The sequence below is a fragment of the Polyergus mexicanus genome, unplaced genomic scaffold, assembly GCF_030449975.1.
Source record: "Polyergus mexicanus isolate NDT 795.1 unplaced genomic scaffold, iyPolMexi1.0 SCAF_24, whole genome shotgun sequence".
NCBI classification, from domain to species: domain Eukaryota; kingdom Metazoa; phylum Arthropoda; class Insecta; order Hymenoptera; family Formicidae; genus Polyergus; species Polyergus mexicanus.
In genome coordinates, this window is record NW_027223344.1 from 5015873 (window position 1) to 5039419 (window position 23547).

General features: G+C 34.8%; 1 protein-coding gene across 10 annotated transcripts in view; it reads left to right on the forward strand.

Annotated features, from left to right (window-relative positions):
• The window catches only part of Raskol (Ras GTPase-activating protein raskol), a 201709-nt gene that overhangs the window by 168798 nt on the left and 9364 nt on the right, over positions 1 to 23547 (forward strand). For all 10 annotated transcript variants that reach the window (XM_070313501.1, XM_070313503.1, XM_070313504.1 and 7 more), the window contains one exon: positions 12737 to 12831. In XM_070313501.1, coding sequence (XP_070169602.1) covers positions 12737 to 12831 — 95 coding nt within the window. The remainder of the gene's footprint in view (positions 1 to 12736; positions 12832 to 23547) is intronic.

Genomic DNA, 23547 nt, shown 5'->3' on the forward strand with positions numbered 1-23547 from the left:
TGTGTTCTCGCTGTCTCTCCCCAGTGTACAAGCAACGCTTTTGCAGGCGCAGTTATGACGTATCGAACGCAAACCAACTGCACCATACGTGCAATTGAATATGTCTTTGTTAAGTTTACAAATAAACGACGTCTGTTATTTGAAAGTTTATCTTAAACTTTTTTATGCATTTATATGTGTGACGTATATACATATATATATACATATATATTCGTTATAAATTGAATTAAATTAGTGATAAAATATCGAATATATTTTTAAAGATACACAAGTTTATATTATATATGTATATTAAATTATCCGTAAATGTTAGACGGAAAAGAGTAAGAAATATACAAGTAATAAATTTACAAGAAAGAGAATAATCATTTCTTTCTCATAGTCTCTTTAAGTTAATTTATTTTTTGTTGAACTTTATGTAATCAATATCATAGAACGCATTAGAAAAGAACTATCCACAGCTAAATAAATATATAGATTCTATACATGTTTTATTTAAGTTATATATGTGCAAATTATTTGAGCTAGTTAGTAGAAATGAGACAACAATGTAAATTCCAAGTACGAAGAGGGAAGTATACATATACTTAACATAATTGAACCAGTTTCCGGTCTAAAAAATCTAAGCTATCAAGATGCGATATATAAAGCGCGAGCCCCAAGACCGCTGACGTTTATTCGCGATTGCGGCAAGTTATTGCTTTGCGATACTCGTAAACATGTTGCGTTATGCCCATCTACGAGTGACGAGATTTGCATATAAGGGTCGCGCATACCATACACACGCGTGAATCTTCACCGATTGGAGCCTACATTAAATCACTCACGATGGCATTATATTGTATTAATGATCGCTAATATTAGGTGTACAACTTTGCTTCCACCGTTTTCCTATAGATGGCTTTAGCGGTAAGTAGTGGTCGAAATAAATAGATTATAGACGTCATGCAATAAACTTGGGCATCTGTCAACATAACCCCATAGAAACATTAGTCGATTTGTGTCTGCATCATAAAGTTATTCTCGATTGAAAATGTCAGTTTACGAGCCAAATTCTCGTCATTTGCGGGAGGTTTTAATTTTCTGCTTCAATATGAAGAAATCTGCGGCTGAGGCTCATCGAATGCCCTCAAATACTTATGGCGAAGCCGCTATTAGCGAAAGAACGTGTCGCGAGTGGTTTCAACGCTTCAAGAACGGTGATTTTCACGTCGAAGCGCGGCATAGCGGTGGAAGAGAGAAGGTTTTCGATGATGCAGAATTGGAGGCATTACTTAATGAAGACTCGAGTCAAAGTCGAAAAGAATTGGCACGATCATTGGGAGTGACTCAACAAGCAATTTCAAAATGTATAACCAGTTTTTTACAATAAAGCCTCGAATTTCGAGAAAAAAACGGCGGAAGCAAAGTTGTACACCTAATATCTAAGACATTGGGAGACCTCACCGCAAGATAGTGTATAATAAAGCTATAAATTAAAAGTGCCATCTTCACACAGTTGCTAGCGTAGTCTTTATTCCGATTTGGCAATCATCCCAGACTAATGGCATGTAACTCTTAATCGTACTGATTAGTATCGGTGGATCGCGCTAACTCTTTTGCCAATACGACCGATTAAATCCAAGCCATATCTCTCGTTTGGATTCCGAGGAGTAACTTTAATTCTATATATTCTTCTCAACTATTTCAGACATACGCAGAATCGAATTTTAAATTTGAATGAAATTTTTTGTCAACAATTTAATCATCAAAGTATTCTACAATTGAATTTTTAAAAATCTGATCTCCCTTGAAATTCTCTTTCTGAATCAATGATCTTTCGTACCAGTAATCAAACCAGTTTGTAATTGTTTCCATATACATATGGGAGAGATATAAGAGTCGAAATGTATCAAATAGCAATGGAATCTACTATTACGCAATGTCGACTCATCTTGATCGAGGGCAATTAGCCGGAATACGCCACTGCCCCGTCATGGGGGGGCCCCCCTGATCATGCAGCCTGCGATTATCACAGGGGCCCACTATACCCGCGGGGCCTTTTACGCACGACGAAGATACAGCGCATCCTGCCTCGAAACGGCCAGTGCCCCCCATCCCCCATCCCGTGTCGCCCGTTCTGTATTTTTTTTTCTTTCTTTCTCTCCCTTTTCATCTCTCCTCACTCCGCGCATTTAGTCACGGAGTCTCGTCGCTTCGTCTCGTTCTCTCGATCTCGCGACGGTCCACCAGGACGTGTCTGATGCTCTGGATACGTCTGGCTCGTACAACTGAATGAAATTAATATGCTGAGTTTACACACTTTACAATTAATATTAAAAGCTGGTGTCTTAACAAAAGAGATTGATGTATGGAGGTTAAAATTTTTTTTTATCATTTTGATCGATTAGATATAAGCGTTGTCGACTTGGGGATGGAATCTTTTGATGATTTATTAAAAGAGATTCACAGAGTGAGGGAGATGAGGGACTGAATTGCCGGATCGTTCTTACAATTAGACGAGTGCATTGTCCTCCAAATAACTCTCTCGTCTATCGAGCAGACATTTTTGGCAAAGTGCCAAGCGTCGACAAGAACGTGGAAGCAGCTCGGGCAGCTTTCGTTGGAGAAGGTCGAGATTCTTCCATCTAAGTTTCGAATAAAAGTTGAGGATTATTTTTATCTCGGCGCTATATAAACTATCGCATATTTTTGAGCATCCTTTTATATCCACGGCTAAAAATAAATTTATATATACTACGATAAGATAGAAGTTTAAATAAATATTTATATAGCAATGTTTTTGTGAAAAGAGAGCTCTTATCATAATTTATAATTGGAAAACTCTACTGCTGAAAGATTTTTATCCTCAATTATCCCTTCAATTGTCCCTAAGAGTAATGAATTAACACGGCGCGCTTTTTATGATGCGTTTTCTTAATTAGAAAAGATTAGCGTGGAGATTATTCCCACGGTAAGTAGCTCTCGCAAATCTCTCGGCTTGAGATGCGCCGTTCGTTATCTAACCTCTAACCGGTCGAGTATAATCAGTCACCATCGTATCAGTACGCAGGCGCATTGTAAGGTACGCTTATCTCTCTCGCGCCTCTCTAATAAAGTCGGGCGCGCAGGGATAAGGATAGAGCGTCTACGCCGCTCGTTAATCCGAGCAATCATCTTGCGATCGATCGAAAAATCTCGATCGTCGATCCCACTTTGTCGTGCGACAGAGAGTGGAACATTACGTTGTGCAATGTCAAAAGGATGCGTGTAGCGTGTTCCTCGATGAGAGACGGGTGCAAAATACGACACGTGCAAGACCTCGCGAGAGATGTGGATAGTCCCTAATAAGCGTCAATGACGAGGCGAAACACTCTTGTCTCGTTACTTGTGCATGCATTGAATCGAGGCAAGTTTCGAGAGCTCGGACGGAACACGTGTCTTTCTTGAGTATATTAATCGCGAGTAGGGTTGCACGAGATACCAAGACAAGATTTTAAATTAATTATCAAGACAATAACAAAACAAATTATCAAGATTCTTGATCTTATCGAGAAGTCTTGGTTTTGAAAAAAAAGTTATCTAATTGTTCCCGATCTCCGAACGGAGATTTTAATAATTAATATGGAAATAGGCGAGAAAGACAAAAAGTTTTATTTATTGTTAGTAAATAAAAACATTTATAAATTTAAAAACTTTAAAAAATTTAAATTTAAAGAGCCTGCGCATCATTACACACTTTAATGTGACATAAAAATAGCGCAAATTAATTACTTTATATTACTTAATTTATAAAGTTTAATTTCAATACTTACGTTTAAAGATATATCCATCGCTTTTTGTTTCTCTGACAATATTTTATTTTTCATTGCTTTTAATCCAAATAAATCTTCATATGCTTTTTTACGATCTTTCTCCAAATGTTTTTTTAATCCAGTAGCGTTACTATTTTTCATTTTTATTTCTTTAGTCACATTTTCTTTTCGACGTAATAAACATACGCCGATTTTTTCATTGTTTCTTGTTTCGTACTTAAAATAAGTTTTCTATGCGCATTGTTTAACTGCACTTACTTCCGAACTTTCATTATGACTTTCGGAAATGTTTGCATGTCCAGCGGAAGAATTTGGTTTTCGTTTTTAGACTGCGTCTGCGCAATCGAGACGCGAGCATGCGCGGTAAAGAACAAACGAAAATCGTGCTCGGCGCTTCGGATAACAGAAGAAATCAGATATACTTACTATTTTCTGTTTTTTTATCAAGCTGACAAATAATTTAGTGTTAAATAAAAACTGTTAATAAAAATGAAGGCGAGACAAGACAAGACAAGATCTTTGATAGAAAAATCCTCTCAAGATCGAGACAAGATTAAAATTTTCAAGACCAATACAATATTTTTGCGAATATTGTCTTGTCTTGGGTCTCGTGCAACCCTAATCGCGAGGATTGAGAATGAAAGGATTACGATTAAAAAGATAAGCGCGTGTGCGCGCTCTTAAACTATTATTGTTTTATAATATGTATTATTTAAATGATATATACTTTATATTATGTATAAAATCTCTCTCGACGAGATATCTGTTTATCTCTATCAAGATGCGAAATAATATAATTTTATAACATCTATTGATGCAACAGGCTTAGAAAATAATGAATATCGGTAACTGTTTGTCATAAGATTTACTTAGCAACGTGGCACATCGAATCGCTATCTAACGTTGACATTTCTCTTTCGAGACAAGCCTTCGGCGAGCTTAAGAACAGTAATGGCAAGGAGCAGCAGCAACGGGCTCGTAAATTCACGGCTGCTTCTTCACGCGGCCGACCAGCGAACTTAGCATCGCGATCTTATCTATAGGCGTATACGCAGTGGCCGTACGTTGGTGTATAGACGCGATACGCACACATAAACGAACATTTACGAACATAAACGACGGATCGCTTTATCGAACGACAATGCTGCCGTAAACAGCAGACGCATCCGCATCGCCGCGGGCGAATCGCATTGAAGTCGCGATCTGTGATGCAGTTGCTAGGATTAATTTCTAAGAATGTGTGTATAAAAGAGTAACACGAAAGTAAAGTATTTTTTTTTTTTTATAAGAAATATTTTTAAAAATATGCAGAATTTTTTGATAAAAATATATGTATTATTTAAAAAGCCAAGATATAAATTATAATACTTCAAGAATATTTCAAGATTTATTCTTCCTTCTATACGTTGTGTTTAAAAAAAAAAAAAAAAAAAAGATATAAATATTTTCTTTTGGTAAATTTATATTATTTGGACATTTGAAAAGATTGCGATCGTAATACTTAAAATTGGGCAAAATAGTTTATACCTCGATTCTTATAAAATGAATATATCTGGGAAAGAATACATCATTATAAACTCATCTTCGATCCAAAGATAATATCCGTATTATCTGTACTCGACGTTATCTGCGATAAATCCGCGTTACAACGTAGATGCCGATCGTATCCATAAACACTTTCTCGTTGTACCAAATCATGCAGGTATCGAGCACTAGCTCCATAAAGTCATTCGAACGAAAAACCAATCGGCAATAATGGTTTATAGCTTGAGATTATGCCACGCTATGGAATTCAACAGGTCGGTTTCCGACTTTAATCTCTATAGGTTTTTTCGCAAAGTATTTTCATTTTTAAAAGTTGAGCATATAATTTTTATTGAATACAGATCATAAAATTAGATCTTTATTTATTGTTATTATCAATAGATTTATATTATATTATTATTATATCATATCTACGATAATAATTTTATTTAAAAAGAAAAAATTTAAAACTAAAGAAAAATTAATAAATAATATAAACAATGTGTAATAAGCGTAAATACGATAATAATTCAGGTTATTTATGTGAAATATATGAATATAAATACAGAAGATATAAATTATATAATAGAATGTTGAGATTGCTAATTCGAGATAATTATAAAAAAAATTATATTTAGAAATATGTATATTTTTCTATTATTTCAAATATGAAAATGAAATGTGTATGTATGTGCGTTGGAATTTGCGCCTCAAGAAGAGTCGATTAAAAAAATCGATTAAACCACCGGCATTCGCGTTTCATGCGCGATAATTCTGCAAAACCCATTTGTCGCGCAACGAGATCGAGACGGTGGTGCGTATTTCGCTCGTAACGATTACGCCGACCCCATCTACGCGATTTATCTGACCCTCGCGATAAACACCGCGTCGTATCAATTCATAAATTTCCGCGGGCGGCTGCCATTGTTACGTTCCGTATACGTCTCGCTAATGAACCGAGAGCAGCGTTATGAAAAATTCCAATCGCACCCTTTTGTCCATCGATAGAGGACTAACGAGTCTCCTGAAATAGAGAGCGAGAACATAGATCGCAAAACTCCTTCCTGGGCGTGTCTGTGCCAGATGCACGTAATTGATCCTAGAGTAATCCGAGAGTTCGTACGATTATTTTGTCCAATGTAATCTTTTGAATTATTTGTATCGCATGTTTTCAATTATTTGTATTATATAAAATAACATACAATTCAAAAAGTTTATTATTTATAGTAGTTAGTACTTATATATCTCAAAATTAAAATTTTATTTCAGTATTAGTATCGATTTCTATCAAGACAACTTATTATCTTTAATATGCCAATCAAGTGCTGATCAAATAATATATTGGGTGATTGCATAAGTTTGTGCCCGATTTAAATATAAACTTCAATAGATTATATTTTAGAGATAACACTTTTATTAATCAATTATATAGTCTCCATTCTTTTTTACAATGGTTTTTCAACCATCTATAAGCTTGTCGATTCCATTTTTGAAGAAAGAACTTGATTTTTCTTGAAAAAAGTTTGTAAGGTGGTTTTCGACAGCTTCCTCGGAATTGAGATTCTTGCCATTTAAACTATTCTGCAAAGACTGGAACAGATAAAAATCTGAAGGCGCAATATCTGGAGAATATGGCGGGTGCTGCAGAATTTCCCATTGCGACTCCTGCAGTTTTCCTGCAGCTTATTCCTTTCAGTCAGGAGACGCGGCACCCACGTATCAAGCTTGGAAATGTATCCAAGCTTTTTTAAATGACGAAAAGCGGTTGAATTATCGATGTTCAGCCTCTCAGCAATAACCTCAGTTGTAATCCTTGGGTTTCTTTCCACTAAGGCATGCACAATGTCGTCATCAATGCCAGAAGGCCGTCCAGAGCGGGGGGTTGATCCTCCATGTTGAAATCACCGTTTCGAAATCTGCCAAACCACTTTTTGACTGTTCGGAGAGCAGGAGCGCGGTCCAAATAAACGCTTTGAATATTTTTTTGTGCAATCCCAACACTCACGCCTTTCCGAAATTCATATAGCATTACATGCCGCAAATGCACCTTTTCGTTATCCATTTTTAATGATTTCTCTTATGCACAAATGGACTTATCTGAACAATGTCTGACGCTAAATTGACATAAGACAACGTCATCTATTCGGTGTAAGCAACAATTACCACACGAAAACAATAGAACTCCGCCATGCAGTAACTTAATGCCATCTATGAAAATCGGGCACGAACTTATGCAATCATCCAATATATATTGTGAAAACTATAATGCTATTACATTATTTTTAATTATATTCTTTATGTCTTGATCTGATTAAATCCATTTAATAATATTAAAAAATTACAATATTATAATGATGTAATAGCAATCATGCTACACTTCTAATTACAAGCGATTATTATCAACTGCAGCTATTAACTCGTTGAATTACTATCGAGCGTAAGCACCCTAACCATAGTGATTAAGCCTTCATCCTAAGCTTTATTAAATATATCTCTTTAGTCTGGAAATATTATCGAACAGAAGAATATCAATTCGCGAAATATGCTGAACACGAAGGGAGAGGTGCTTTTTTTTCTATAAATTATATTATAAAGTCACTGTTGTGTGTGTGTGTGTGTGTGTGTTTGTGTGCGACAGTCTCGTACACATCTTGCCGTTGAAAAAATAATCGCGTCCTTTCGACCATCGTGTGTTGATAACGAGTCCGATTGGTCCAAGGTACTCGAGTACAATGCTCGAAAAGGCGTCAGAGAACTCGCTTTCACTCCACTCGATTGACTCGCTTGCCTCTCGGCCATCATTAGTAACCGCCGACTTACGTTGGCGTCAAATCACGGCGAAAGGGTTGGGGGAACGGGGGTGAATTTGCACCCGCCATTACGCTCGATTTCATTCCGTCATCTCGTTGCGATTTTGATTCGGGTACTCTCTTTGTGTCCGCCTCCTCCTCGGACCACTCGACCGCGCACAAAGGATGCGTTTCTCCCCAGGCTGCACCAGGTCGCTGCGATCGGTGCAGCTGCAACACCACAAAGTAGAAAGAGTAAAATTGCGAGAGAAAAAGAGAGATTATTTTTTTCGCGGTGTTAATTTACCGCCTTTGCCAGCGAATAGAGCGAAATGATTCCTGCGATATGGTCTTATAATCATAATTTAATTTTAATAAGGCTCCAACAAAATTATTATTCTATAATCTTTATAATAATAATTTAATATATTATATATTTTTATGCTATTTATTATTTTTTATTATACATCAGAGAGAAAGAGAGAGAGAGAGACAGCATCGTAAAAAGAAAAAAATATCATGAAAATATCACTCTTCTTTTTCTTCGTATCTCTTTTCTATTTTTTTAATCTGTTCAGTCCACTATATTAATTCTTATATTTTTTGCGATTATATATGAAATAACTTTTAAAAGCTGTCTATTAATATTTTTGACTAATTGGACTTGTTAATAAAAGAGATTGATATTAAACTGAAGTAAAATTGATATTAATAAAATATCAGTTGACGTAAAGTGGAAAGAGTATTGGTAAAATAAAATCATTACTTTTATCACTTCTCCATTATTTTTATATTAGATTGTTATATTCCTTATTCACTTGTTTATCACGTTTCTAATTCCCTAACCTCTGCAAAAACAATAATTCATATCTTTCTGAAATTTTCTCATAAACAAAACACTTATACAATTTTATCTGTTTTAGTGATATACGGATAATTATCTAAGTCTAAGCATTCCAAATGTTGAGAATCCGGAAATATTTTATAACAGCAGTAACCCCCCCCCCCCTCCTCCCGTGATCGTGAGTTTCTACGACACTTCTTGCCGATGAATCGTAAAAGAAAAATTAATGAATAGGTAGCACGCTGGCAGAGAACGCTCACAGAGCCTTTTATGAGGCTCGTAAAAAGTCGATTCGGGAATATTTCGCGGTCACGAGATTACAAACGCGATCTGTTCGCCCTGATAAAGATTAATAAAGATAAAAATAATATAATCTATTCTCTCTCTTCTCTGGGGAAAAAAAAATCTCGCATCCAGTATTATAAATACATATAATCACCGGAGTATGACTGATAATGTGTTGTCACAGCTATAGAATTTATATAAAAATAGAATATAAATTGTAGAATATAATATAAAAAAATAATTTTATATAATATAAAAATAATGCACGCGCGCACAACACACACAAATATGATAGATATACTGAAGAATGAATGGCGACGATTATTATAAAATCTTCAAAAATTTTACTAAGTTAATTTTACTTTTAATATTTTGACTTATAATATTTTTGACATTTAGCTTGATTGATTAATTTTACGTACAAAGCACCCCGTAGAATAATAATTTAATCGCAAAGATAATTGATCTGGAATCTGGAGAATATACGATACGCAGCTTTTTTTGTCCATTCTTCTTTAAATAATTTCTATGTTTAGCAGAGCGTACACAAAACGCATGAAACGTTCACGCATATATTTCTTCGGCTTTTACATCTTTACGTTGTCCGGGCGGAACCGCTCCAATTGGCCGGCCATTTATTTTCGAATATCTTTATTTACCATGCGTCGTAAAAAGAGCGAGACATGTTCGCATTAAGATTTTACTGCTGAACCTAATGTGTAACCGCGATGAAAGCAGAAACTTATCGCCATCATAACCCGTACAAAATATATATATTACTACCATTCACTTGCTTATAATATATTCAATCTCCATTTGTTTATCGTCGAAAAACGAGCTCCTTGACGATAAAAAAATGCACGGCAGAAAAGTTTCAAGGCCACTGAATGCATATCGGATAGGAAGTTTTAATATATTTGACAAAAAAATACATTCTTATTTTTGTATTAATATAAGTAAAAAAAATATGCATATATAGATTTTGAAAGATATCTTTATTTATTTTTTTTATCTCTTACCCATAAGAATCTTTTAAGAAACAATAGGAATATTTATTAGATGTTTGCGTGTGGTTCCGTGGAGCGTTTTGTAATCATACGCACGTAATAACTTCAATATGTTTTGATCTGCGCATTTCTTCATTCCGTAATATTACAAATTTTGACAATAGAAACTCGCAACCGCGTATCTGGTTTCGTACAGATTCCTCCATGTAAGAGATCCCGTTTCTACATCGGTCAAATATACTGGGTGGCCTATTTTAATCCATCCAGTCGAATATCTCAAAAACCGAGCCCGGAAGAGAAAAATGTTTCCATCAAAAGTTGTGTGGCTTCGAGGGGGCCATAAGATGGTGACAATGATTTGACCTTGAAGAGTCATTTGAAGGTCACGTGAAGGTCAACTTTAAAATCTTAAATAGAAACCCCCATTTTTTATTTAGTATTCTTGTAGCTGACATCGAGAGCTTTCCAAAACACTATAATAAAGTATTTAATTTGTCTTATTATTCTGTACATAGAAGTATTACGGTAAGATTATCAAAAACTAAATATTTTATGAGATATTTAATTTTTTATATCAAAAGATGTCAGATTAAAATATAAAATAACTCAAAAAGTACTGAATAAAAAAATACTTTATTATAGTGTTTTGGAAAGCTCTCGAGGCAAGCTGCAAGAATACTAAATAAAAAATGGGGGTTTCCATTTAAGATTTTAAAGTTGACCTTCACGTGACCTTCAAATGACTCTTCAAGGTCAAACCAATGGTACCATCATGAAACATTTTTCTCTTCCGGGCTTGGTTTTTGAGATATTCGACTGGATGGATTAAAATGGGCCACCCAGTATATGTATACATATATATGACACGAGACATATTATATGTATCACATATTTCCAAATCTTGGCAATTTTAAAACATGCTTCGATTTGATTTTTAATTATATGTAAACTATATATTATTTTTAATTAGATAGAAATTTCACCAATTGACGCACAAACAACGTCGATATCTCTCACTTATGTCCAATTTATTAAATCTAAATGGGCAAGTATGCAACATATATAGGGTGTTCCGAAACATCAAACATAATGTTACAAAAATATATTTTTAATTAATTCACAATTTTACACTGATTAAGCATTATATATTTTATCAATCGTGTCTTTTATATATAATATTTATTTGAATTTAAATGACCGATAAGTTTTTGTCATTTCTATTTGATATTTAATTACACTTCAGATACTCAATTGTAAAAAAAATCTTTAATCTTCGACGGCTTATAACTCGAAAACTATCGACGCTTCAATCTTTCATGTAAGAAAAGATTTTGACGGCAAGTTAATCGAGAAATCTCTTATGACATTATGAATTCGTGAACACTCTGTATATGTGTATAAGTCTTTACATAGGAGCGCGAGTAACTCGAGACTCTTGCGCGAGGCAACCATTTAAACCGCTGACCGTAAACAGAGAAGCCCGGGAGAAAGGCTTGGGAGGCACCCAGGGTACTTGTTAAGGGCGTTAATTACGGGGCTGTGCGCGTTTTCGGTTTCTTCTCCCTCGGCCGATTTCCGTTGCCGGAAACGGAGTACCTCTTGCCGGGTAAAAAGACGCTTTAAACGCGAATGTCGAGTGTGCGACCGTTTACTCTTGGTACACTTGGCTTTGTAGTGATAAATACGAATAAAATGTATTTTTTTTTTTTAAGTTCTTTGCGTAAATTTTTAAATACGCCAATTCAGCATTTATCTTCTATCTCATTTGATGATATTATGATGGTGATACCGATAGTGAAATAGAATATATGACAATTTTAAGGTATAATCGAAAGGGATTTTTTAATTATTTAAGAATATTAATATTAAATGTAAAAAAATTTAAATTTGAATTTAATAACATTTTTGAACATCAAATTTAATTAGATTATTTTATTATACTATACCCTTTTTAGTTTTAGCGAAAATATCTTCGACAGAAGGAGAGTTAAGAAATTATAAATGAAAGAGATGGAAGTTTTTTTTTTAATTACTTTAAATTGTGCAAATAGCTCAGCTCAGTATAAGTGGAAATAAAATTAATATCATAAATAAGTTTTTAGAGAGAAATTGAAAAGGTTGAAAAGTGATAAATGAAAGATTTTATTGAAAATACTTTCCTCGAGAGCGAGTTTATTTTTATAGAAGTTCTATTAAATTTATCTCAGCGCGTTTCCATCCAGATTGATTTCTAATTATTTGAGACGTTATTATTGATTTTTGTAAAATAACTAACTTTGTACAATAAGAGAGACGTACTTCAGCCAATCGAAAGAACGTATCGTATTACTCGTTCGATGACAAAGTCAACGAGACCGATGACCGATACGGACTATGTAATCATCGTTTCAGCTTACTTTGGCCGAATTACCGGGTGTATTCGAAACGTGACACGACAATTGCCGTTACCGAGTCTAAGCATACACTCATGCGAATTATTCGGTTCTGTTTCAGACACATCGTACGAGAAGGCTTGTCGAAGGGGTAGCGCGCCCGCCACTCCTGTACTTGGGGCGCGACCCTTGGATGTCACCCCGAACAGGATCGTTGTAAGTAAATTTGATTACTCGTATAGTAATTCATTAATACATAATCGAACGTCTTGTTCGTGCCGCTTGGATAATTTACGATTATATTTTCGCGACATATGATAACATTTATCAATATTGTAACTATTGGGTTGTTCGGAAAGTAATTTCGTTTTTTCTCAACAGAGGACTTAATTGTATTTTTTCACAGCCAACTTCACACTTAAGCCGCATTGTCATTACATATTTTGACAGCTGATATAGCAAGGCTTGTTTGTGAAAAAGTTTGTTTGATTCTGCGCAATAGTTTTGGTTTGGTGCCCTATCAAATATGGAAAGTCGAAAGCAGCATTTTCGGCATATTTTACTTTTTTATTATCGAAAAGGTAAAAATGCTGTTCAAGCAAGAAAAAAATTATTCGATGTGTATGGAGAAGATGTATTGACAGAACGCCAGTGCCAAAACTGGTTTGCAAAATTTCGTTCCGGCAATTTTGATGTTGAAGATGCACCACGTTCTGGAAGGCCAGTTGAAGCTGATGAAGGCAAAATAAAGGCATTGATTGATGCAAACCGCCGAATAACAACTCGTGAGATCGCTGAGAGATTAAATTTATCGAATTCGACCGTTCATGATCACGTGAAACGCCTTGGTTTAATTTCAAAACTCGACATATGGGTTCCACATGTTCTTACAGAAAGAAATTTGCTCCATCGCATTGACGTCTGTGATTTGCTTCTCAAACGTCAAGAAAATGATCCATTTTTAAAGCGAATCATCACTGGGGACGAGAAATGGGTTGTCTACAACAATGTTAAACGCAAAAGATCATGGAGTAAAAAAGATGAACCGGCTCAAAGCACTTTAAAAACCGATATTCATCAAAAAAAGGTGATGCTGTCTGTTTGGTGGGATTTCAAGGGAATCGTTTTTTTTGAGCCTCTACCGGATCATACCACGATCAATTCTGAAGTGTACTGTCATCAACTGGACAAATTGAATGATTCACTCAAACAGAAAAGGCCAGAATTGATCAATAGAAAAGGTATAGTGTTCCACCAAGATAATGCGAGACCTCATACAAGTTTGGTAACTCGCCAAAAGCTTTTACAGCTTGGATGGGATATACTACTACACCCACCATATTCTCCAGATCTGGCACCTTCGGATTATTACTTGTTCTGGTCTCTACAAAATTTTTTAGACGGCAAAACCTTTACTTCAAATGAGGACATCAAAAATGACTTGGATCAGTTTTTTGCCAGCAAAGATCAAAAGTTTTATGAGCGTGGAATCATGCTACTGCCAGAAAGATGGCAAAAGGTATTGGACCAAAATGGAAAATATATAATTCAATAAAATATTTATACACTATAAGAAAATCGTCTTTCATTTTCACCAAAAAAAACGAAATTACTTTTCGAACAACCCAATATTATCTTTACATAAGTGAAAAGTATGTCTTGTAAAAGTTATTTACGAAAAATATTTTTTTACGAAAATTCGACTATTGCTCCCTCATTTAATTTCTCGTTTCGATTAGTCTAAAAGAAATGTCGTTAAATAATATACGAACGGTTTCTCGTTGTCAAAAAATTCACAAATAAAATTTCCCTTATCCATCTTATACATATGCAGGAGCATATTTTCATTATCGAAATCAAATATTTTTTAAAGTTTAAGGGAAAAAAAAAATATATTGTACACGATGAAGAGAATAATTTCTATTCACAAAAATATAAATTTGATCCTGTACATTTTTATTTTTATTCTGTATTTTTTTAAATAAATATTTCAACATATACGTATACTCCATCTCTATATCTTTCGTAATTTGAGATGAACCGTCTTGTGTGTGTGTGTGTGTGTAACATGGTTTGGCGGGCTCATGAATGAGAATTGATTTCCCGGGATGAAAGACTTTCCGCAGATAGCCGAGAGCCTACATAGTTTACGCCGGCTCGCCGGCCAATTTAAATGCCCGGCGCGTTGAATATTCACGAGATTTTGCCGAAACGCCCGCGTCTCTGTATGCATACGATACGTGTAATTAGTTCGTTACACCGCCATTCCGTACATAAACCGCCCCGCCGAGACGACGACAACGACGGCGATGGGTTCAGCGATCTCATTTTCCATGGCGCCTGGCGTTAACCGATCCTGACTATATTTAATGTCCTCCGCCGCGCGACAGGCAGCACTTTCGTCTGACAATTTCACGTTAATTTCATTTAATTGAGCGGAAAATGTGTGTGTGTGTGTGTGTGTGTGTGTGTGGAACCATTTACCATCACGGGATATCTACCTACCTATCTTCTAACTGTCGATATTATCGAGTCTGACAATCCACATACTCCCTAGAGAATCGAATTCTCTTCAGCGAGAAACGCGATCTCGTGAGATTAACAATCGTGTTATTTCGATCATTATTATGAAAAAAAAAAATGAAACTTGATGATATATTAATTTATATATTTGCCCCTCATTTAACATTAAATGTAGCGTTTATTTGATTAACGTGAAAGTGGTAATCGACATCCAAATGTAACGATCATCAAACCAACTATGACCATCTACTTTTTATTTGATTAACGCGAAAGTTGCAATTAATATAATATTGTATTATAATAAAAAGCGTGATCGTTAAATAAATTCGTTTAGTATTAAATATGCGGTGATAATATCCAGTAAGGCGCTTTGGCTTTAATCGAACCAAGTTTTCCATATCGTTTAATAGGATAATTAGCGGCAACTTATAAGCTTTTGTGGCGTCACAAATTTGCATTGAATCGAGTGGATGTCGTGACAGCCAGGTTTTACTGTTATAAGATACCTAGCTCGATTACCTTCAGTGAATACGACGCAACCGCGTGATACAAGCGGACAATGTAATTTTTTTTTTTAACCCGAGGATTGTTATCGGGCGTGAATATTGTTCGGGTGTGATCCATCAGCAGCATTGGATTAAACCTCTTTTACGAACACAAGGTAACCCGTGCGTGGATTTTCTCGCGGATATTTATTATCATTTTAATGTTTCTGCAACAGCGTATTGAATGCTTAAAGGTTTGCTCTGTAACTATTTCGAGAAATACTTATGATTGCATAAGTTTGTGCCCGATTTTCATAGATGGCATTAAGTTACTGCATGGCGGACTTCTATTGTTTTCGTGTGGTAATTGTTGCTTACACCGAATAGATGACATTGTCTTATGTCAATTTAGCGTCAGACATTGTTCAGATAAGTCCATTTGTGCATAAGAGAAATCATTAAAAATGGAGAACGAAAAGGTGCATTTGCGGCATGTAATGCTATATGAATTTCGGAAAGGCGTGAGTGTTGGGATTGCACAAAAAAATATTCAAAGCGTTTATTTGAACCGCGCTTCTGCTCTCCGAACAGTCAAAAAGTGGTTTGGCAGATTTCGAAATGGTGATTTCAACATGGAGGATCAACCCCCCGCTCTGGACGGCCTTCTGGCATTGATGATGACATTGTGCATGCCTTAGTGGGAAGAAACCCAAGGATTACAACTGAGGATATTGCTGAGAGGCTGAACATCGATAATTCAACCGCTTTTCGTCATTTAAAAAAGCTTGGATACATTTCCAAGCTTGATACGTGGGTACCGCGTCTCCTGACTGAAAGGAATAAGCTGCAGGAAAACTGCAGGAGTCGCAATGGGAAATTCTGCAGCACCCGCCATATTCTCCAGATATTGCGCCTTCAAATTTTTATCTGTTCCGGTCTTTGCAGAATAGTTTAAATGGCAAGAATCTCAAGTCCGAGGAAGCTGTCGAAAACCACCTTACAAACTTTTTTCAAGAAAAACCAAGTTCTTTCTTCAAAAATGGAATCGACAAGCTTATAGATATATAGATGGTTGGAAAAGCATTGTAGAAAAGAATGGAGACTATATAATTGATTAATAAAAGTGTTATCTCTAAAATATAATCTATTGAAGTTTATATTTAAATCGGGCACGAACTTATGCAATCACCCAATACATTGCGGGATTAATTTGTCAATAAAAAAACAAATAAAAAAGCATTCCGACTTCCTGATGAACAGATCGCATTGTCGCACGATTTTACAATTTATACTGAAACTTCGCTATTACTGCCTTCTCGGGCAGATGCCAGAGATACCCCATCTTATTCTTCTGCACGTGTCCTTTATTCGCCGATCGCGAAATCGAGATTTCAATTTTCCGATCACGTATCCATTGATCTTACGTATCTTCCGACGCCTAGGGTGGCTAACTATCTGATATCTTCTTTCGGGGATGCGAATAACATGTTATTTTCCAAAGCGTCGTTTCTTTTTTCTCCAATCACGATAAAATTCGTCGAATTTTTCGAATTGATCGAATTTGCGTTTTGGAAATTATATTTTTCAAGAAATATGCATTTTTTTACTTTAAACATTGTCGAGAATTATCATAAAATTCTCTTTATAAACTTTGATTCATTTAATTCATTCGATTTGTCGCTCGATATTTTTACGCTTATACTTATTATTAACACTCGTAATTTAACTTAGACGTGAAAGTACAGGAAATACAGGAACTATCGATCCAGGTTTTGTGAACACGAGCAGGTGTTCTCAATTCGTGTCAGATCGAATGTTTTCCCGCGAAATTTTTCTACGAACGAAATTTACAAGCTAAAAATATGCACTTGTTTTTACTTCTTTAAAAGACTATGCAAAGTAGCTTTATATTATAAAACATTTTATTAAGAATAATAAAATCTTTCATATATAAATCGTGATATTCTAAACATTTATATATTATTGATCAAACGAATTAATACACAAAGGTTATATTTGTTTTTTAAACGTGAAAAAGAGAAAGAGATCTTTACATACACGAGAATAAGAGAACTGCATTTAAAAAAATATTTTCTGAAAAGATGCTATTTTTACGACGCTCTTTGAATAATGACGGTTTACACACATCGATCGTAGTTCGTTGGTAAAGGGTTTTAAAGGAACAAAAGGATAGAGGGACTGGTTTCATGACAAGTCGCGACAACTATGCTGCTGTTTCCGGCTAAAGAACGTCTCGCAGGCTGCTGCTTACTAAATGAATTATTTACTGGTCGTCTTGTACGCAGCTTAATAATCCGATTGCGTTTATTTTGGATATCTCGATAAGATAGAAAAGTGTCAAGAAATATCAACGAAGCATTCCTTTCCGTGTGAATTTTAAGTCTTCTTCTTCTTCTTTTTTTTTTTTTTTTTTTTTAAATATTTTTATAAGAAATCTGATATATAAAAGATATGATCTGAAAAAAATTAATTGAAGAAAATAAAAAAGATTTAATCAATACAGACTTTCCTAAACAGATTTTTAATGAATCACGAAACATAATTTACTTTTTGAAAATTCAGAGAACATATAACGGAGACAATATAATAAATTTACGCGCATTACGAATGCAACAAAGAAGACATTTCATCGGCCAACAATTTCGTACGTAGAGCACGTTCTAAGAGAGAGCGAACGGAGATGCAATCAGCGGACGCGGCATGTCGCAGCCTCCAATTTGAGAACCCCTCGAAGACGTTTTTGTCCTTCCCAGTGTCGCGGGAACAGAGGAACTGTAGAAAAGGGACCGTGAGGGGAACCGAGGGGTTGACCCGTTTTGCCTTACCTGAATGCAGGGGCAGAATTTTCGGTCGCGATACAAAGGTGCGCGCCCCAAGGATCCCTTGACTTCGGCTACCCGGATGAGCCAACATCTGCGTCAGTCGTCGACGAGATTTCGCCGCGAAATCGCGCGCGGCTTCCTCGAGATCTAGCGGAACAAAATTAATATTCGCGTTCGACGAAGAATAATTTGCCAGGATTATAAGTCAGGTGTTATATTGATGTGAGATAGAGAGATCTTTCTCCGATTGTTGCCGTTGTTACATCGAAAATATTTTACGAATATGTTATTGTGCAAATATATCTCATTGGATTTACTTCGTATCATCCTTTAGAAAGAAATCATTTATATTTGTTGCGTAGCATTTGTTGTCATATAATGAAAATCTTATATACAGGGTGTCCCATTTTAATCTCCTCAAGCAAATATCTCAAAAACCCAAGCCCGGAAGAGAAAAATGTTTCAGACAAAAGTTGTTTGGTTTTGAGGGGGCCATAAGATGGTACCATTGGTTTGATCTTGGAAAATCATTTGAAGGTCATGTGAAGGTCAACTTTAAAATCTTAAATGAAAACTCCCATTTTTTATTTAGTATTCTTGTAGCTGACATCGAGAGCTTTTCAAAACACTATAATAAAGTATTTTTTCATTAAGTACTTTTTGAGTTATTTTATATTTTATTCTGACATATTTTGATATAAAAAATAAAATATTCGGTTTTCGATAATCTTACCGTAATACTTTTATGTACAGAATAATGAGACAAATTAATTAGTGCCAAAAAAAACAAATAATTGTTTAAAAATATACATTGTAAATAATTTTCTTAAAAACAATTTTTTTTTTTACACTAATTGATTTGTCTCATTATTCTGTACATAGAAGTATTACCGTAAGATTATCAAAAACTAAATATTTTACGAGATATTTAATTTTTTATATCAAAATATGTCAGATTAAAATATAAAATAACTCAAAAAGTACTTAATAAAAAAATATTGTACTTTATTATAGCGTTTTGGAAAGCTCTCGATGTCGGCTACAAGAATACTAAATAAAAAATGCGGGTTTCTATTTAAGATTTCAAAGTTGACCTTTACATGACCTTCAAATGATTTTCCAAGGTCAAATCATTGTCACCATCTTATGGCCCCCTCGAAACCAAACAACTTTTGTCTGAAACATTTTTCTCTTCCGGGCTTGGTTTTTGAGATATTTGCCTGAGGATATTAAAATGGGACACCCTGTGTATATATAATTTACTACGCAGTTGGTGTCAAGAAAATTGCGGGAAAACAGAATTGTATCTTTAACTCTCGTATTATTCATTCGGCTGCCATTTAATGGAATTAGAGAAAAATTATTCGGAATATATGAAAGTATTGTATTTTGTTATAATATATTGTTATTATGATTTTTTGCAAAAATGACATTTGGAAAGAAATTTTAAAATAGTCGCTGCAAATATATTTTCACATTCATATTAATTATCGCAATCATTGTGTTCCGTCGTTTCTCAAAAACAAGAGAGAGCTAGGATAAACGATGTGTCACTTACCGTTAAACCTTTCAAAAAAAAAAAAAAAAAAAAAAAAAAAAAACGCTTTCCCTTTTCTCGAGATAATAAAAATTTTTTCTTCTTCGTGTCTTGAAAAAAGGAAAGTTTCCAAGTTTGCAAAAGTTTTTAAATAACAGTGTGTAGTTCTACAAAGTTTAAAATATATAAAGAATATTGAAATTGACGCATTTCTCTAAATTACAAGTAGGAATGTTGCTTCTAATTAAACAAAATATATGTATTTTGTACACAAAATAATTAAAAGATCTGTTTATAATCGAGGCAAGAAGACGTCTTGCACGATTTTGCGATCGCGTCATGTTGACGCCGCGGCGAAAATGATAGAATTGCATTCGCGCGTCCGGCCGGTCATTATCCTCGCATCGATGCATGACGATGTTGCTCGTCAGCTGGTCATGAAATCCGATACGATGTATCGCGGGCAAAAAGCGCCCGTTCGAGCATCGTAAGTCCCGGAAGTATTCGTACGGTCGTGAAAGCGAGGTAAAGCCGCGTGTAACTATTTAAAGGGCTTTCCGGTTTAAATCACCGGTCGGAATAAGGTTCGCGTATAAACTCGAAGGGCGTATCCCAGACCCCAGGTACACACTCGATTTCAAAACTTGTAGGGCTACCTGAATACGGATCCGAGAACTTCTTGGTTCAAGATAGTTCATTCTAACGGTTAGCAGCAGTCAAACGAACGTCTTTCGAAAATACGGAGTGTGTTGTTGTACGATACGTGAACCTCGTGTCGAACGAAATTCATATATTTTTTAAAACTTGTTTGCCTACGTCGAGCCTCAGTGACCTATTGAAGAGACAAAGAAGAATAATGTCGGATTATTTCGCATGCAACTACAAATTAATACAGCTTCGTGAAATTCTTTTTCTGGACAGACAACTTATCGTTCGATATAAATTCGCGTGAAATCCTTGGAAAATATAGCGAGTTATTTTATTGAACAATATTGGACTTGAAGAATGATGAATATATAATGAAATTTGTGCAAAATTAACTTTTCCAACAGAGCTGTTATTTTAATTACAAGAGCACCTGAGTGTTTCTGCTGGATTGTAATAATTTCCGATCGTGAAATCAGTACGACGTGGCAGCACGCGATTAGACTGCATCCTGACATTGGGCATGTTGCTTATCGCGCATGCACGTGCGCGATAACGCAAAGCTTTACTACAACGATAATATATTTGATGATGACTGCCATTTGCGAGCAAGCAACGGGCAGCGTGCGAAGTGGAAAAGTTTACAACAACGTACCCTTGATAAACATTGCAGTAGTCGATTTCCAATGATGATTTGAATGAAAATTTTGATTAATTTTGATCGTTGAGCTGTTTACGAAAAAATATTTCAGATTATAGCGTCTAATATTGTGAAGATTACTAAGCAAATGTTTGTGGGAAATATTAAATTGAATGTAAGTTTTCCGAGTCATCTAAAATAAATAATGTTTACAAACTTCTCGAACGCGAATGTCACGTTTTACGTGCACTTCTGGTTACTTTATCATCAGTTGAAACTGCTTTCGTCGTGAAAAACTATGGTGGAAATAGAATTCACATATGCGATAATAAAATTCGAAAATGTAAAAATCTCCCATATGTAAACTTTCACGCTTACGATATCACCATGATATAAGCTAACAATAAAAAAATATTACGTAGTACCATTTAATTATATAATTTTTAAATTATTAAAAAATTATCGAATATTATATGATAGATTATATAAAAATGTTTCGTGTTAAAGAGAGCGATGAATTATTTAAATATCCTCCTGGCAAGCACACCGTGCGATTTTGCGATGTGTAGGATGCGCGGTTTGTGATTTCATCTGCTCGGTTTCCTTTCATGCGTCCCAATTTGTTTGGGATCGCGTGAATGAATGTAGTAAGAAGAAGAATGTGCGTCAAACCAATGGAGGAAAACGAAGACGATAAAGTTGTCAGCATGATCATCAACTACTTTAATGCGAGGGTAAATATCGCGAAAGACCATCGCGAAGATCTGATCAAAACTTCTAGACATATACAAAAGTCTGTTTGAAAATTCCTGAACTTTATTGATAAATCGTTATTTAAGAATTCAAATGGTTCACGTCATCTTTAAATTACTTCCCTAGTCTTTAATATACAGTCTGTATTTTATATATACCCCTCTTCCAGTTTTAGAAACAATTTTGTGAAATGCTTTACACCCACATGTACAAAGAGATACATATATTAGGTGTACAAATAAGTTTCCGCCGTTTTTTATCAAAAATTGGGCATTTATTGTGAAAGAACGGAACTTAATGTTTTGAGTCACTCCCAATGTAAGTGCAAGTTCTTCTTGCGTTTGGCACGAATCTTCATCCAATAATGCTTCCAATTCCGCGTCTTCATACACTTTCGGCCTTCCGCTACGTTCTTTGTCTTCGACGTCAAATTCACCGTTCTTAAACTTTTGAAACCACTCACGACAACTTCTCTCACTTAAGGCAGCCTCACCATATGCTTCTACAAGCAATCGATACGCCTCAGTTGCAGATTTCTTCAAAATGAAGAAGTAAATCAAAAGTTCCCGCAAATGACGCTTATTCGGCTCAAAACTCGACATTTTCGCACACAAAAGAATATATTATACTGATAAAGAATCACTAATATTTTAAGGTTATGTTATTGACTGATGTCCAATCTTACGATAAGGACGTTTTACATCTGACAATTTTAACCATAACTTACTGGTGGCGCCAACTTTTGTCAAACGGCGGAAACTTATAATAGATTTAACCTGTTAATTTTCTTGGATGCTCTAAACTGGCTCGAATCTTTTTATTATGAAATTGAATTTGGAAAACAAGAGATTGTTGATCATGATATTTTTGGAGAAATGTAAAATCGTTTATTTAATTGACATTATTAAATTGTTTCTTGCAGTTTATAAAGATATTGTCAAATAATACTACGAAATGTTCTCTCTTTTTGCGTTTCCGTAAATATATTTTATATCTCTCGAAATATGTTTATACATTTTTTATACACATTTGGAAACATATTAAGTTTTTTAACAAATACCAATCGGCCAAATCTGTTTGCTCTTTCTGTGGTTTGAAAGAAATACAGCAAATTTACATTCCAGAAAATAAAACGGCGTATTTTCTCTAATAATAAATAACCGTCAAAGAGAGAGAAACAAAAGATAGAAGTGTCACATTTACAAGGTGACACCTTATAAATGATTAATATATTATACAAATAATATATTAATTTTTGCGTTTGAAGAAAAATCTACAAAATAGTATTAAAAATGCTTTTTGTTTTAGACAAAATAAGTCAAATTTTATGCTATCGCGATTTAATATCTCATAAAAAAAGATGATAAAAAAAAATCTGTGTTCCATATACGGATATTACTGATGTATAATAAGTTAATAAAGATACTTTGTAACTATTATACTTCAACTACATGTATCCAAAATGTGTATAACATGTTTTTCCATCGCGAGAAAAATGCTCGCGGA